At 38.0% G+C, this 14,401-nt stretch overlaps 1 protein-coding gene across 2 annotated transcripts in view; it reads right to left on the bottom strand.

Moving 5' to 3' along the window:
- The window catches only part of CDYL (chromodomain Y like), a 286,386-nt gene that overhangs the window by 205,210 nt on the left and 66,775 nt on the right, over positions 1–14,401 (bottom strand). For both annotated transcript variants that reach the window (XM_085607193.1, XM_085607192.1), the window contains one exon: positions 10,006–10,669. In XM_085607193.1, the coding sequence (XP_085463319.1) occupies positions 10,006–10,669 (664 nt within the window). The remainder of the gene's footprint in view (positions 1–10,005; positions 10,670–14,401) is intronic.

Here is a 14,401-nt window from a genome sequence, read left to right as displayed (position 1 = left end):
CACGAATGACTGAGATGCCCACCTTGAAAGGGGTACAAAATGGGTGGGAATATGTTACTGTAGTGACAAGCATTGCACATGTAACTGTATATGCAGGATTACTATGTATTAGATGAACCACCGACAGCTGCAGACGTGAAGCATGTGTTTGGACAATGCAAGTTTTGTACTTTATGAAACTTATAAATAAAGGTTAGAAAAATCTCTAGAAACAAAGGTGTCCCTATACAATTTATCTAGGAACTCGCAATAAAAAAAAACAAATTTAAAAAAAAGAACAAATACAATCTCCAACAATAAATTGCCATCCTCAATCACAAAAGAGTACTGTTGATTATTCTACAACAAGCTAAACTATCAGCACTGCTGAAAACCTATTACCGATGGAATTACGTAAGACTGAATATGACCGCAACAAAAAGGAGGACCAACTTTAATCCACAGGAACTGCAAGCAGTTCAATATGCAGAATAAAGATGAATCATTGATTATTAAGGAGGCTGATAACGGAGTTGATAAATCATAATGGATAAAACAGGGTGGGTCAACACAAGTTTGCCAACATTGTAAGGTAACCAACACAAAGTTAGACAGATCCATCAAGAGAACTCCAAAATATCAAAAATATCATTAATTACAAAGCAATATGAACAATAAATAATGAAGAGATAGACATAAACATCGTCAGAATAAGATTTGTGAGAAACAAAACACCAAATTCCCACTCGGATAGTGATTGCCCAAAGTAACTAAACACATTAATGACTCACCATAAAAATCGATAATCTCTGGTACTAGATCAGTATTGGAGAATCCTCTGACATTTATATCAACAATACTTAAACACACAACAAATCTAATTTAAACACTTACAGAAGATGAAATTACAGTACATGATCTCTATATTACTTTGGATGTAATACATCAGAGCAGGTGTTAAAAGGCCACCCTGAGTTGACCATCCATAATATCTTTAACTGTCATTTCTGCAGACCATCTTATGAAACAATGATTGCAATTGTGAAGACAATTGTTACTCACAAATAGATGGGCCGTTATGGGCAACAACACCACTTGTGAATATGCAAATTGTCTGGGCGCTATTTTGAACAAGGGCATATTCTTCAAGGTGGACATTGGAGGTATAAAATCCAACACTGGTGGCCATACTTTAATTATGTGCTAGCCATTTGGACTAATCACAACATGAACTATTGGAACTCTCAAGTTTCCTCCGGGATATGTAGCATTACACCAACATAACTAACAACTGACAAACCGTGGTTACTTTTTTAGATGCAACAACATATCCTGTTAACCAAGCACTATAACATAACCTATACGTGAAAGAAAGCTATTGAAAAAAAATAATTTCAGCAAGATGTTTACATCCATCATCAAAAAATTGTATTTACTTGTCAGATCACAAATCTACTGCACTGAATTTTATAAATTCACATTAGTTCTTTGCTCTGTAATGTAAGTTTCAGATTACTGCCTCTTTAATTTTTATAGACTACTTAATCAGATTTTTCTATGTTGAACAAATGAAATTCACAAACATGTATAGCCAAAGATAATTTGATTCCCTTTTGATTTATAGCATTCTGGTATTCCTTCGACTTTATTTAGAGTTCTGACTGTGCAACCAACACATTGGCACATATACATTCTATAAGGTAAACCTAACAATTAGTGTTAAAATGACAAAGAAAAATCACTGTTTTACTTGTACTTTCACAAAACAAATTGAAAATGTGTATGCTTTGTGCATTTTCAACTAATGGATAATCCACATTTAAAGATACCCACTTGTAACAAAGGTAGCCAACATAAGTTTTTCACTTATCTTTTAGAGTTACAAGAACTCAATATAAGGTACCTGCGCTATTATAAGTAAGTTGGTTTATCTTCGAAAAAATGTTTATCAAATCTTCCGACTGAATACAATTTCAATTTTTTTTTTTAAAGGTTGTAGGTTTGACTGTTTCCATATCAAGTTTAATAATAAATCTAATTGTATTGTCTCAAGATTTTAAGTTTCTTATTTTTGGGTAGTTATAGTCTGGTATTCTAACTCTAGAAGCCACATTATCCATCACTGTCTTGATATAGCCCTTGCCCATGATTCTGCCAATTGCATTTTTTCTTCCTACAATCTTCCTATCTTGAATACATTCTTCTGTACCAAAGAAATTCCCCAATGTAAAATAATTTTTATTATGATTTTTTGGCTGTTCCGGATCAGTGTTTAATAAACCTTTAGAAGTAGTCTGCTTCTGATGCAATATATTTTCCAAGCAATTAAGGACTGTCCACTGGAACTGAATTGTATAAGACTCTTCTAAAAATGCCTTGAAATCTGTTAAACATTCTTCAGATCCATAATAGTTTTATTATAAACTGAATATGGAGTAAAAAATGGTTAAATCTATATACATTTATCTTGTACAATTTGAACTACTCAAAAATGTTCAGACAAGTAATATATGTTGAATTTGCAACACACATAATTATGATAAACACTGTTAGTCGTACAGTTTAAAGCTCTAAAGAAGTGAACTGCCATCCCAACTATAGGTATGTTAATTTTATATAAGAAATAAAGAGAAAATGTATTTGTATTTGAAAGTATAGATAATCATCTGTCTAAGGATGAATAAAGGACGCAAAACTAAGAAAAATAATGAATAATGCTGATAATATTTTACATTCTGTACTATCAGACGACAACAAAGTATTTCCCTTTGAAGCAGAATGTTGAAAATCTATTAAATAGATCGTTGGCTAGCAAAAGGAGTGTACAAATGTTTCAAATGCTAATCAACTTGTTCCTTAACAAATCATCTTGGTACAGACGTAAAGCATTTTAGGTCCAACTCAATTTTAGGTCCAACTCAATTTTAAGTAGCCCCCCAACTCCATCTTAGTTATCAGAAGTCGCCATTTTCATGAATGAGTCGCCCTTTTTAGCCCAATTAATACTGACTCATTGTCATGTCTGCCATTTACTCAAATGTAGTCTTACCTTATTCCAAGAACTGTGAAAGTGTCAAGTCATTCAGACGCTGACACAGATATCACACCTGATACAGCTTCAAGTCTGGGGCAAGTGTCTAGTTATCACAATGTCAAGGTCAAATAAAAAAAGAACACAAACAAAAAGTAGTGTAGTTTGAATTGTGCCCACTTTCCTTATATGTTCATATGGATACGTCTGGGACGCACACCTTGATGCACGTAGTTTATGTCAGAAATTCCTAAACTTATGTGAAAGATGTAATAAAAGGGCCGCCACCGACGGTGGTGACTGCTGCTAGCACACCAAGAATATGCTAAATCGATTGATATGGATAACGAGCAGAGTCCAGGAGAAAGGACATTACTGCGGCATGTTTTTACCTTTTGCAGGAAACACTGCCTTCATGCCTCACTGATAACCACAGGTTTTGCAGTGTGCTGCTTTTCCCTACGAAAGTCTAGACTCCAAGTTCTAAAAGTAGGTAATAGGTTTTAAATGACATTTTAACTGATAGAAATGTGCATTTTATTCTTGTTCTTATTTGTTCTATTTGATGTTCGTATGTCATTCTGTGTGGTTATTTGAGTAACAGATTCACCCAATTGTAAAAAATACTTTTACTTAAGTGTCTATTCTTCTTAGTACCATATGTGTGTGATAATGAAAAGGGCACGGTGCCCTTGGATCCTGGCTTAGGGATTGTCAGTAACCCAAAAGCAATCATTACACTTAAACAAATTATTGAGTGGGGTTCTGTGGGCTAAAACAATCTTTTGCATTCAGCGCAGGTGTTCTGAACCAAGTTCACCTGTGTCACCTGTGGGTGGGAAAGCAAACCTTGTAGAATTACACCAGAGTCATAGTTTACACAATATTTTGCTCCCTATGTGGGATTATGCCTTGGCTAGTTTTTTCAATATTCACACACACGTGAAGCATTATGGTGTCATTACAGAGACGTCTGTAATAATTAAGGCAATCTCTTACTGGGACTAAGGGAGCACCTATTTCTATAGAGAAAAAGGCTATTCCTCATTCTGTGGCTGTTCTAATTCTTTGATTCCATTTTAACTTGAATCAGTTTTTCATGGCGGTTCATATAGCAATAGGAGTCAATTCCAGGGAAGCATCTCAAGTCACGAGGTGCCCCCGATGCAGGGGGCAAGGGGAGAGTTACGTTAGTAATTGCTGCTAGCTGAACATGAGATGTTTTACTCATGGGTGGAGTTTGAGCCTCTTGATTCTGCCTCAGGGCAGTTTCAAGCTTACAAAGCAGCACAACTCCCTGCACACTATAGGGCTTGTCAAGATTTCACTTTTAAGGTAAAAGGTATAAGAAGGAAATTAAATTCAGATTGAAATTAGGTAATGGGATCATGGAGGTTGTGAAAAATTACCCATATTTAGGGGAAGAATTTCTAGTTCACTGAGTGAAAAAGATCATGTACAACATCTTTCAAGTAAGGCAATTTCACATGCTAATCGCCTCAGTTCGCTCTATAAATTCTTTAGGCCACAGACACTTTGAACATATGATTTAAGTGTATCGCATTATGGTCCCTTTGACCCTTTTATATGCCATGGAAATAATCAAAGTAGAGAAATGGCCCTTCATAGATAAAGTTGAGTGTCATATTTTGTCTAGATTTTACACAGCTGTCCAAGCCATTAGGTTGGAATGTGAATTGTTTAGTACCTTTGCGCTGACAGAGGTCGTGATTTGTTGGGGGCACAGTCTAAAGAAATTAATGTTTCATATTGTTTCTTCAAAGTATTGGTTAATACGGTTTTTGTCTGAAGTTTGCCTTATGGACTGGGGATGTTTCAGATTCAACATAATACTTTAAAGATGTTGTATGCAGTGCAATTAAAATGTCTGCTGAAAAAATGGGTAGGTAATTTAAGTAGCGGTCATGATACTGACTTCTTAACTTAATTTTATTGCCGCCTCTTCAACTCAGAATAGACCGCAACAATTTTTAACATGGAATTTGTAGCATAGAATCAGACCTTTGTTTTTCTATTAAGAACGAACATTTTACTGCAGAAAGATATTTAACAGCTGTCTGGCAAAATATACCAGCTTAAAATAGAATTTGCGATTTATGTAATGGTATAGAAGATTAAAACCATGTAATTTATGTTCAGCACTGCACTTTCAATACTGTCGATCTTTAAAAAACACTTTTTGTTTATAATCTAATGTGTGTTCTTTTGATGAAGCCCGACAACTGCGACAATTGCTATTTTACCAGTGAATGAAATGTATGGTTTTAAAATATTTAAATTTTGGCAGCAAAACAGCCAAGGATAGCGTGGGAAATCCTCACGTTGCCCTTCAGTCAGGGTGGTCTCAACACACCTGACATGCAGTTGTGTGCCCTCTGCGCTCAGGCCCAGACTTAATTGCTCCGGTCCGCTTGCTACAGCACTCTATCGGCCCTACAAGCGCACACGTACTGCAGCGGATACGGTGGAGTGCTTGAGGTGGGCCTGGGACCGTTTGTGGCGACGACAGGCTCACAACTGTCTATACGCCCCTTCTATACTTATAGCACACAACCCCAATGGTGGAGAGCGGAGTGTGTAGACAGGACAAGGAGAAACTTATTTTTACATTCGCAGTCTTCTACCCGAACAATCAGTTCCTTGCAATACCTGCTCTGACTGACATCACTAAACCCAGCATGATGGATACTCTTCTCTATACTCCGCTCAGGGCCGCTCGCTGTGCACTTCATGCCACTTGCCCAGCACCTCCCCCGACGTTACATGCACTCAAACATATACTCACACATTTTGCACCACAGACTTGTCACCAGACTCTATACGGTAATGCAAGATAAAGCACCGTTGTGCACCACGGTCGCTCAGACTGAATGGAATCTGGACCTGACGAACAATGGTTATATAGTTGTGCGCAGACTGCAGCAATAATTACCGACTACGCCTTATACATTTCAAGTTTTTACATAAGCTATACCACACTCCCGTCCATCTCAAACTAAAAGAACTGCACGAGGAGGCCAGGTGCTTACGCTGCTCTGCACCTCAAGCCACGTTACTGCATCTTGCTTGGGAATGCCCCTCAATTACAAACTGCTGGCGTGGGGTGCACAGTACCCTTCAGCAAATCACTGGTCATCAACTCCCCTTTTCCCCGCTACTATGTCTCCTTTGGTATGCGAGAGAAGTGTCACCAGCCTCACGCCCTCTCATTGCAATGCTTCTATTAGCTAAGAGCAATTTAGCTAGGCACTAGGGTGGAAGAGTGGTGCTATCTGTGTCAACATGGTTGAAAGACACTGCTTATTGCAAGGAGCAGCTGGCTCATTTCTGGGAGATGATGCCCCTTCAGTCCCTTCCGAAAGATATCAGGGATCCATTCTTATCGTTTATGTGCATGCAAACCCCCACCCCACCTCCAATGCCAGTGGAGTAATAATACCACCCCGGCATGAATCGTTTTTGACAAAATGCTATTAAGCAAAATTGATGTTACATAGGCGCATGGGTTTCCCGCATTACAACTGAGTTGTCAAGTGCAGAGACTGTGGGTTTTGTCGAAATGTAAACGTGTACTATGCTATAATCGGAATGCTGTTTCTCCCTTCAACATGATTTATATGTAAGAATTGTTGCCCTCCCTTATTTTTTCCCCGTGCCTGCTGTTGCTTGCTCTTCAAGTGCGTTGCATATGTTGAAATAACAATAAAGGAAATATATATATTTTCTAAAAGTCTTATGAAATTGTATCAATATTAATTAATTGCATTGTGTTGTTTCTATGGACCTTCTTGGAGATCAAAAACTTGAAACAAACTTGAACTGACATATGGCCTCAGAAGTATGAATGCTAGCACAAACCATATCCATGGCTCTGCAAACAAGTAAAAATCTTAAATGTATCCTTCTGTATTTGGGCACATGTCTGAATCCTAATTTGTACTCACTTCAAAAAAGACTGTATCAAATGCACACCTCAGCTACCTAGTCAGAAAAGATGGCTAATAAAAACAATATATATTTCTGTCTTATAATTAATTCTTACATAGCAAAGTTTAAACATACATGTTTATTCAAGTGTGTCGGTTGGCTGTACACACAACATGCGGCAAGATGGCTGCGGCTAGTCATACAGCTGAATATTTTACAATTCGGTTATAGTGATGGCAGAACTGTTTGCCCGGTTCATTTTCTCTACTCTATACGATAAGGTATGTATTCTAGAACAGACTGCCTATGTTGCTCTATTCATGTTGGTGAGATAATCTGAGAATGTTGATAGAGTTGTTTAAATAGCTGCAAAATTGTTTATTATTGTGTTTTCCCTTTAACATGTTTTATAGTATGTTTTACCCTGAACCCCTTAAGTTACGTGATTGCACAGTTTGTTTCACCGGTTTCTGGACTTGCCACGCTTGTTGCATAACCCCCTATCTGCTGAATAATTTGCTTGCAAATACTGCATAACTTACGAAACAATGGTGCATTGAAAGCAACGAAACTGACACTTTGCAAACGTTATTTGGCCACAACTGTCCTGTTGATTGCTATATTTAGGAAAAAAGGCACACTATTTTTACACAAGAAGGATGAACATGCAGCATTGTTTTTCTTGTGAACGCAGTATTATATATATTCTATTCTGGTCCGAGACCATATTAAAATGGGATTCCGGAGCTTCCGCTCAAGAGGAAATGAATTATTTGCGTTTACAATGATGATGGTTCTGCTGTAGTTTTCTTTAATAATACTCTACTACATTGGGACCCATTTTCTATCAATGTGTTAAAATGTTCAGATGGTCACATAATTTGCCTTTAAAGGCATAATGAGGCTATATAATTTGTAATTTCTTGCTAAACCAGCCAAGTAACCTAGTACTAAACTGTTGCGCACTCCCTGTAGTTCTGGTTGTACCTTATTGGTTTAAACTTACTTTTATTAAAAAAAAAAAAAAAAAAAAGAAGAAATGTGAATCCAGTTGAACCCAACAAAGAAGTAAAATAGGATCTTCCTAGAGAGCAAGCATATCTGCACTTGTTCCGATTGTTCAAATAAAGATTAATGGACCCTGTACTTCTTTAGAACAAGGCATCAAAGGTCCGTTCAGAACTTTATACCCAAACAAACTGAACTGGAAAAATTGATTTAAGGAATTCTCCAAGAGAGACACTAGAATAAGAGATATTGTTTCCATTAAATAAAAGTTATGATGCTTAGGAGTCTATTGAAGTGGCTAACTAGTAGTCTACAAATAGGCACCAGACACTTAGAAAACGTCAGTCTATCCTGTTGCTTATCAACAAGAGTAAGTAGCAAATGCAACAGGTTGTCAAAACGCAGCAGATCGATTTTAAATATTATTTAGGATTTTTCTGAAACTATGCGACATGTTAATATATTAAACCAAGTAGGGCAAAGATACAAATACACTATTTTTTGTAGGCTGCCTTCCAGTGCAATTCGGCAGGTAGCAATATTAAGCAGTGCCAAAGAACTGGCGTACGTTGTTTTGTTATGCTGCAGTACAACGAATTACAGTACTAATAGCAAAGGATTTAGAATTCCAGTAAGGGATGAAAATAACTAACCTCTAGAATTATAGTGAATAATTTTCTTTAATTAAAATTCTCACAAGTCTTTCTTTCCTGAGACTCTCTACCTTTTCACATTTGCAGTGGTTGTGCTTTCCTTGAGTGCACAAATCTAGAAAGTCTAATGAGGAACCACATATTTCCCTATTCTGATTATCTACAACAAAATTACTATTTGCCTATCAAAGTTACAATTTCATAATCACTTGTTCTGCTCATGTAATTTGGATTCCACCACTGGTGTTTTTTAGATCTCATCTACACACAGCTTTTTGTGGTCGGTTGTCGAAAGACCTACTCTGTACTATACAGACACTTCGAGTGGGTTGGCCAACTGCTTACCATTGGTTAGCTTCCTTATCAGACTCATTTCCTTGCATATTTGATGGATTTACTTCCTATTCTTGTTTGTTCATCCCCTGTAGCAAGAAGATTTCTTTTATTTGACTGCTCTAAAATAAATGTTCATCATCTTGGAACGTGATGCATACATGCATGGTGATTGATGCAAGCGTGTGTATTTGTCATCATGCTGGTGACGTTGTAGTGTATTGATGCATGCACGTGTATGGATCACTGTGCTATTTTTCCCATGTGGCTGTCCAGCCCTGATTTTCAGCACCAACAATTTTGTGATTTTTCATTTTCCAATTGAAAAGAGAGTAGGGAAAAAGCATCAGCAGAGCCAAAAGGCGAGACCTACAGACTTAGCCAATGCTTGTTTAACTGAGGTGGATTATTGTTTTTCTTATGAATGTTACTGGGCCTTGGAGGATATGCTATTCCATGTTATCGCCTAATTCATAAACACAAGTTCGTATTTGTGGACATATGAAGGTAATCTGGATTTAAATATTAAATGATGGCTACTTTGAAATTTTGCTGTCTGAACATCGATATAATTTCCTTCCCAGATTTTATAGAGGTTAAGCTTTCAATTAATAGGACTAGAAATGCTTCCGTACATTTATCAAGTCATATTATGGCATTTGTAGCCTTTTTTTAAATAAGGCATCTACATCAATTATTCATTTTATAACATAATTCAGATAGTTTGAATCTTAACGTTTTCTTGTTAAAAAACATTTCATCTAAGAAGTCACTAAATTCACTACATTGGAAAAAATATAAACCACCTGATATAAAAGTTGGCGATGGCATATTTAAACACTGTCCGGTACACACGTTTCCTAGAAATTGACATTATGTGGACTACAACAAGAACTCCTGGAGGCAAAGTGATCATGACTTTAAATAAAATATTAACCCTTTATTACAAAATCAATAACAGCAACACATTTAAATCCTTAGAAGACTGGAACAAATTACTATATTGGCACAATCAACTAAAAAATGAATCTTCATACTGAAATGTACACTTACCTTTCCCATTCATGGTTAACGTCGATGCTTCTGCCCCTGTCCGTGGCATCTGAAGCCGTGGCACTAATGAGTGCGCCCTAGGTCTGCTTCCCATTCGAGCTCTTTCTGCCCCAGGGCCTAATAATGCTCCAACTGGTTTTTCTGCTGCCACCTCAGGAACCGTTGAGTCCTGGTGCTGTTCCATATGGTCCAATTTATGCAAATCTTCATTTTGAAAACTATCAACAGAAGTCCTGTTCTTCATAGGACTTTTGGGCACAAGTATTTTAATTCCGGTTCTAGATAAATCCATACTTTTCCTGCTGGAGAGTGCATGTGAAGGACTCCGACGGAACTTATGACTACTAGCAAACAGCTGATTAGGTTTAGCTTCACTGTCTTTTCCAAAAACTACGGACTTTGGAGAAGTCTTAGAAAAAGAGCTATTTGTTGATCTGGAAATTTGTTTTCTGGCATTGCTAGGGGAAGTCCGGTTAGGTCTAGTGTATGTGCCATCTTTAGTTTTGTCATTGTGTCGTCTATTAAACTCATGAATGTATTCCTCACAATTCACAAGGTGCTGTTCTGGTTCCCATGTGTCATCATCGCTGTCGTATCCTTTCCACCGCACCAGGTATTCAATTTTCCCCTTTTTATTTTTTTTCTTGTCAACAATTCTCTCTACCTGTTACAAGGACAAAAGAGGGAAGTTCAAGATTTATGGAGATACTCAAGTTAACATAAATTAACAATTAGATATATATACTGGACATGTTAATAAGGATAAAGTTACCTTTATGGCAATTAAATTACGTGGTCAATATTATCACTCCTATTCCAAACCTTTGGGTACTCTTCCACCTTGTGTCAGAAACTGCCTCTCAAAGCTGTTAATACAGAGCTTTGCAGCACCAGAACCACACACTATTATGTGTATTAAAATTCCACAACCACTGCACGGGTGTCCCAGCATATTTGTACACCAAAACCATCTCCTTCTGTAAAATGAAGCCTAAAGATGTGACTGACTTGAGCAGCAGCAAAAGCGGAGGGAGCCAGGAAGGTGTTGCGACTAAGACAGGTTATAGACTAGGACTAACAGTCACCCTTCTCCAAAATCCTGTCTCTCTCATTTATAACCTGTGGTACATTTCAGAGCAAGTGAACAGAAAAAAGGAAGGAGGGGAAAAGCTGAACAGGGCAGTCAATAACTTAAGCAAACCAGTTTCTTAAGACCTCTTGGCTCAATGGTGCATTACTTTCAGTGAGGAGACTTTAAGACCTCAGTACCAGACAAATGCTTGGGGCTGCGGCCACAAAGGTTTCATGCATATCTCCTCCACAGGAATGTTTAAACAGAAAGCTAGTGACTCGAAACCCCCACAGACATTCATATGGGATTTTCCATATAAGAAATGGATTAATGGTACAGCATTTACCAAAGATCGATTTTGAAGTAGGATTTCTTTCTTTTAAGACTCTTTATGGTGCAAAACTTTAGTCAGCAGAACATAGATGACTTGTCCAGTACAGGTAGAACTTAAGACCCTGCAATACACCAAAGTCCTGTAACAATTCCTAAGCAGAAGAGTGAGGGTGCAGACAAAAAAAAAGAATCGATGATAATGTAATTTAAGCCATATTAGGTGCACACCTTTGTGATGATCCTGGAGTCAGACCACAGTGCCGTCTTCTCCGAGTTTTTTTTTATTTTTTAAAAGCCGTGCAGTTTTGACGCACAAAGTTCACAGCTTGCTTATGGCCTTGTCCAATATAATGGCAATAAATGTTTCCATGAAATCAGCTTTATGCCACAAAAAAAAAACAGTGGTTCGAAGAGCATGTGCAACAGCATCTCACCTGGTAGGAGCCCACAACAATCTCCTGCACACGCTAAGAGTATATAAAACGTATCAATAACAGTGTAAGAACATTCTTGATTTTTTGCTGGATCATGTAATTCAATTTATTGTTCTTTTCGTGGTCAAACGTAATCAAAAGCCTTAGCCAACACGTGTTTAGTCGCATTCTACTGCTGTGGACAGCGACTTCATCAGGGCTAAGAAACAAAATCACCATCAGTGTTGCAATTACGCCTAGCTTGTAAAAACTCCCCGTAGAGGATAGCATTAATCTGGTGTCTCGGGTGCGTGCTGGTGGCATGTAGTATATATATTACATGCCGTAGCCTTCCTGTAAAGTCGGTTTTCAATTTTGTTATTGGAGATAAAGAGTTCCGAATCTAAGAAAGTTATAGAACTCTTTCTATGATGGTGGGTGAACCTGATGTTAGCATCATTGCTGTTGAGGTATGTCACAAATTTACTCAGTCTCTCTGTCTTCCCGTCCAAATTAGGAGGCAGTCGTCAATGTACCTGCCCCAAAAAAGAATGGAATCGCACCATTTACTGCCTTTGGTACCCCAAATCCAATTTTCCTCCAAACACCCCAAGAATAGATTGGAGTATGTTGGCGAACATTTAGAAACCATGGCTACTTCCGGTATATGTCTATACCAGGCCCGAAGAGATTTAGGTATTTTTTGCTGAATTTATCAACCTTTTTGATAGTAGGCAACATTGAGGGGGTGTCATTCACTTGATCTAGTTGTAGTGAAATCACCGTCTACTGGACAGAGACAAATGTCACACTATAATTTTCAGAGCGCTTGTGTTTTCCTTTTTATTAAAAAAGGAACATGCATGATATGACACCGGTGAATCATGGCCTTAACAAAAGACCAATATGGAGAGAGGAGTTGGCCTAACGGCTAGGGTGGTCAGCCTTGAATCTGGGGAACTGGGTTCGAGTATCGGCAAGGACGCTGAACATCCTGTGATTCTGGGCAAATCACTTAATCTGCCTGTGCCTAACAAAAAAAATGAATGTGTCCTCATGTAATGCAACTGGTGCTATGTAAAGCGCTCCAATACCCGATTCGGGTCAAGTTCGCGCTATATAAACCTCTGGGGAAAAATAAATAATATGTATTAAATATGAGTCTTTACCGTACCAGTTGGTCATAGACAATTATGGTGATATGTTTACAATAGCATGGGTTTCCACAGGTTCAAGTAGGCAACATGAACCAAACGTTTTCAGATGGAATGTCACAGTGGGAAATTGCTATTAGCTGTAATTGTTGGATGCCTATCGTTCCCATATTGTATACTCATTTGTTTCTTAGCCCTGAAGAAGTCGCTGTCCTCAGCAGTAGAAAGCGATGAAACATGTGTTGGCTAAGGCTTTTGATTACGTTTGACCACGAGAAGAACAATAAATTGAATTACATGATCCAGCAACGAATCATGAATGTTCTCACACTGTTATTCATATGTTTTATATACTCTTAGCATGTGCAGAGGATTGCTGTGGTGTTCTATCAGTGGGTTTCCACATTTTAGGGAGGAGGGTGGTTCTCCCTACCACCTTTGCACAGCAATTCTAACAGTACAACTTTACACTTACCTGCGTATTGCCTAGGAGCACCATTACCCTACAAAACCACCTACTGAGGCCTCCAATATCTGCTAAAGAGATCTTACACAAATCCACTTGTATGATTATTATTGTGCGTCTCAAAAATAACATGATTTCATCCACCAAACAAATTTGATGATTAATAGCTTTGGGTGAAGATCAGTATTAAAACTGCCACTACTTGCTTTTGAGACATAGTGGTGGATTTCCTTACATGAGATTAAGGAACAACTAAGTGGCGAGGACCAGTGCTTAAGGAAGGGGATCATGTTCTATTTGATGGACGCACTAATTCTGAGGAAGGAGAAAGCTCTTACAGACCTATGTTCAAAACAGACCACACAAACAATTTTTGGATGGAATTGAGTAGTTTTGAGAAGTTCAATGAGAACAAAAGCCTGAATATTTCTAAATACGCAAAGAGCTGAGGCAAAGAGCAGAGGCCCCAGTGCAATCTTTTCTTCTAGATAGGTTGATTTCCCAAGGTGGCTTAATGCAATTTTGACAGCACACACCCAGTTTGCCTACAGAGCAAGCATAACAAGCAAGATCCAGATTCCTAAAAATCTGGAATGAGGTGATGGCTTTAAATCGAGTGCTTGGGAGTAGTCCACCTTTGTTTTCTTTACTAGAAAGTGGTGCGAGTAAACACGTATCCCCCTTTTGGACGGAGGGCTGGCTTCAGGGCTATAACGCGAAGTGAGGACTTTTAGTTCGGACGGATTGTCAGTATCCACTATGACAAAAACCTTTTCACAGTAGTGTAAGGCCAAAGGAGATCCCTGTACCAAAGATGATGGGAAAGGTTAAACACTTTAAACAAACGTGCTAGAGAATTCCTGCCTTAAAGTATTTATTGAGAAGAAGACAAAGGCACCTAGTGAGGGAAAGAGAAAGGTACAAAAGGTTGTGCCACATACTCTATGATCCTTAAAAG

Source organism: Triturus cristatus, chromosome 5_2 (assembly GCF_964204655.1).
Source record: "Triturus cristatus chromosome 5_2, aTriCri1.1, whole genome shotgun sequence".
NCBI classification, from domain to species: Eukaryota; Metazoa; Chordata; class Amphibia; order Caudata; family Salamandridae; genus Triturus; species Triturus cristatus.
This window is presented reverse-complemented; position numbering and strand designations above follow the sequence as displayed.